At 50.9% G+C, this 3,557-nt stretch overlaps 2 protein-coding genes across 2 annotated transcripts in view; one reads left to right on the top strand and one right to left on the bottom strand.

Moving 5' to 3' along the window:
* Nucleotides 1-1,300: 1,300 nt before the first annotated feature.
* On the top strand, nt 1,301-2,976 carry Plp2 (proteolipid protein 2). Its single transcript, XM_015506460.2, has 4 exons — nt 1,301-1,483; nt 1,586-1,681; nt 2,152-2,242; nt 2,570-2,976. Exons 1-4 carry the CDS (start codon nt 1,316-1,318, stop codon nt 2,590-2,592), a joined length of 378 nt encoding a protein of 125 aa, XP_015361946.1. The 5' UTR covers nt 1,301-1,315; the 3' UTR covers nt 2,593-2,976.
* A 95-nt stretch (nt 2,977-3,071) lies between these two features.
* The window catches only part of Prickle3 (prickle planar cell polarity protein 3), a 9,279-nt gene continuing 8,793 nt past the window's right edge, over nt 3,072-3,557 (bottom strand). The window contains exon 9 of the mRNA XM_015506441.2: nt 3,072-3,554. Coding sequence (XP_015361927.1) covers nt 3,215-3,554 — 340 coding nt within the window. The 3' untranslated portion in view covers nt 3,072-3,214. The remainder of the gene's footprint in view (nt 3,555-3,557) is intronic.

Here is a 3,557-nt window from a genome sequence, read left to right as displayed (position 1 = left end):
CACGTGGTCGGGGCGCTGGGCCTTGGGGCGCAGGTGGCTGGGTTCGTGGCTGGGAACTGGGGGTGCAGCGGGAGTTGGTGTGATTTGGGAGGGTGTTGGAGAGTTGGTGGAGCAAGGACTAAGCGGGGAGCCTGGGACGCACATGGGGGTTTTGTGGGAGAAGCCCTCCAGGACTCAGTGGACTCATCAAAGGGGTCGTGGGGGCCTGAGAAGTGGGGTGCCTTCCGTGGCAGGGCGTGGCGCGGCCTGGACACTGGCGGGCGGGCTGGCAGTGTGCCGAGAGGCGGGGCCTGTTGGGGTGGGGCCCGTGCACTAGTGTGGCGGGGTGGTGTGCCCCACCCTCCGCCAGTTCTTTCTTGCCCTTTTGGGACTGGGCGGAAGATCCTTAGCTCTTCAGGCGCCTGGGGAACCTTGGTTTCCCGCCCCTCAAAGTGGGCACCGCCTTTGAGTCACTTATGAGAGGGGTGCGGTACCTTTAACGGAGCCCTGCCCCTCCAGTGTCACTCTCACCGCTTCCCAAAGGGGTTGCTGGGGGAACCGCACGTTCCGCCTTCTTATGGGCTGGAAGCTGGCTCCAGCCTTGCTCGCAAAACACCTGGCAGAGCCCCTCCCCTAGGCAGGGGATATCCTAGAAGGGAAAGCCGGGGAACTGAGGCACCCAACTGTGCTCCTTACTTTATGAGTGACCCTGGGAAGCCACTTAACTTCTCTGACTCACTTTTCTCATCTGTAAAACAGAGATACTAATAGTATCTAGCTCATTAGGTGGTTGTGATGACTAAATGAATTAATATTTTTAACTGAGAACAATGCTTAGAGCCCAGCATGGTGGCTCAAGCCTGTAATCCCAGCGATTTGGGAGGCTGTGGCTGAAGGATCACAAGTTAGAGGCCAGCTTCAGCAATTTAGCAAGCCCCTGAGCAATTTAGCAAGACCCTGTCTCAAAATAAAAAGGGGAGAGATGTAGTTCAGTGGTAAAGTACCTGTAGGTTCAATCTCTAGAAACCAACCAATCAACCAACCAACCAAACAAACAAACAAAAACCCACATTGCTCCAGGCACAGGGAACACACAGAAAGTGTTTAGCAATTATTGTGTGTCATTTTTTCCCAGACCTGGTAGGTATCTGAGAAGTGGATCTTTTTTTTTTGGAGGGGGGAGGGTGTTGGGGATGTAACCCAGGGCCTTGTGCATGCAAGGTACTACCATTGAGGTATATTTCCAGCTCTGAGAAGTGGAATTAATTTATTTTTTCTGGTAGCCAATTTAAACTAGTTCCCTCAGCCTTCGGAACTAACTGGGACCCCTGTTCCCATGTCACCCTTCCAGGTATTGTGCCTGGTGATTCTGATTTGCTTCAGTGCCTCCACATCAGCGTACTCCTCTCTGTCTGTGATTGAGATGATCCTTGCTGCTGTCTTCTTTGTCATCTACATGTGTGGCCTGCACGCCAAGATACCATTCATCAACTGGCCCTGGAGTGTGAGAAGGGGTCAAAATGGCAAGCTGGGCAGGGGCCTGGGCAGTTGGGATTGTCTGGGGAACTCTGGATGCTGACTTCCCTCTTCTCCCTACACCTCACAGGATTTCTTCCGAACTCTCATAGCATCGATCCTCTACCTGATCACCTCCATTTTAGTCCTTGTTGACAACAGAAGCCAATCCAGAATTGCTGCAGGGGTAAGCCTGTGGAGGCACCTCTAGAGCATAGGGAAAAGGGTTTGAAGATCCAGGGACCATCTGCTTCTGCTTTTGGCAAAAACTTATTCTCAGGGCCAACAGGAAAGTCTGGCCCCAGCCATGGTTTATTTCCAAAGATCATTTGCTATAAAGGGCTGCCCATTGTCAGACACAGGCCCTTTGTTGGAAGTATAAACATGCTAGATTGCCATCTGTTAGAACTTTGTCTCAAATGTAGGATGAAATATGCCCCCTACATTTGGCTGGCTGCCCTGTGTTGAGAGGTCCTAGGGTCGGAGTGGGGTAGAATCCAGCCTCCTGGACTTTCTCTTTGGCTCTGGGGCTTCCAATCTAGATAGGAGTTACCATCCTGCATGGGGCAGTCCCTGGAGGTGGTGGATACCTGGAGTTAGGAGTCTGAATGGGCCAACTACCTAATCCAACTCCCTCACTCTCATCTCCATCCCCAGGTACTGGGACTGATAGCTGTGTGCCTCTTTGGCTATGATGCCTACTTTACCTTCCCTCTTCGGCAACAAAGACATACAGCAGCCCCCACTGGTAAGTGTGTGTGTGTGTTGCTGAGAGAGCAAAGGAGAAAAAGGAAAGGTATCTCCCAAGGGAGGGTAATAATGCCCTTATGTCTCGTATCAGTAAGTGCCATAAGCTTCAACATTCCTGTTTGTAAAATGGGCATATGGATGGGGCTGGGGTTGTGGCTCAGAGGAAAAGTGCTCGTTTAGCATGCGTGAGGCACTGAGTTTGATCCTCAGCGCCACACAAAAATTAAATAAAGGTATTGTGTCCACCTACAACTAAAGAATAAATATTTTTTTTTAAAATAGGCACATGGATCTAGCCAATGTTTTCTCTCTTTTCCTCCTGCAGACCCCACAGATGGCCCGGTGTAGAACTCCCCTCATTTCTCTCTGCAGTTTGAAAATAACTTCTTTTGGAAAACACTTCTTCCCACTCCCACAACAATCCTCCCAGCCAACCAACTTCTAGCCCCCTGTTGAGGTAACAGTGCCTTTTCTGGGAGAATTTTGTCTTCCAGACTGCTACTCAATCATCCTGGGTATGGTCACCTTTATGGGTATGCCTAGGTCCCCCTCCCTTCTTCAGTATTCAGTTCTGCCTGGACCACACTCCCACCTAAACCACAAAGTGAGGGAAGTGGGTGCCTAGGATTTCAGAGTGTACACTCCACCTGGTGACCCACTCCAAATAACCTCCTCATTTTGGGGGATGGTTCTGTGGAGAGAGAAATAAATAATAAACATTGTTAAAGTCTATGATAATGAATAAATTAATCCTCTGATCAAATGTGAACAAATCTCAAACATCCAGGTGGGTTGACCTGGAGTAAAGGAAGCAAAGAAGCCAGGCCTGTTTTACGACAAACATTAAATTATTTCAATAATACAAACAGAAGAAAGAGGGAGGAAGAAAGGGTATTTGACTTAGTTCAGGGTGGGCGGAATCATCTACGCTTATCAGAGAATAGAGCCCCCTCCAGAGCTGCCTAGGTCTTTAAGCCACGATGCAGTTCTTGTCTCGGGCCTGGCGAGGCATCCCTGTGCGAGAATCCCCATGGAGCTGTGGGGTCACAGAGCCTAAAGTCTCAGCTGCACTGTTGGGAGAGGTTGTGGGCCTGCGCAGGTGAGGGGGCAGTGGAATACGTTCCCCTAGGAAGAATCCATCATCCTCAGAGGATTCAGAACTGGGGCTGGAGGGTGAGCTGGAGCAAGATCCTGAGTCGGACCCTGATCCCAAGTCACAGCGATGGTAGCCACGTCGGCCCGTGTGGCGGTGGTGGTGGTTGTGATGATGGTGGCGGCGGCGGCGACGGCTGGGGGACCTAGGTGGGGGACTA

The sequence above is a fragment of the Marmota marmota genome, unplaced genomic scaffold (genome assembly GCF_001458135.2).
Source record: "Marmota marmota marmota unplaced genomic scaffold, marMar, whole genome shotgun sequence".
Lineage (NCBI taxonomy): Eukaryota > Metazoa > Chordata > Mammalia > Rodentia > Sciuridae > Marmota > Marmota marmota.
The sequence above is the reverse complement of the archived record's forward strand: the minus strand, read 5'-3'. Positions and strand labels throughout refer to the sequence as shown.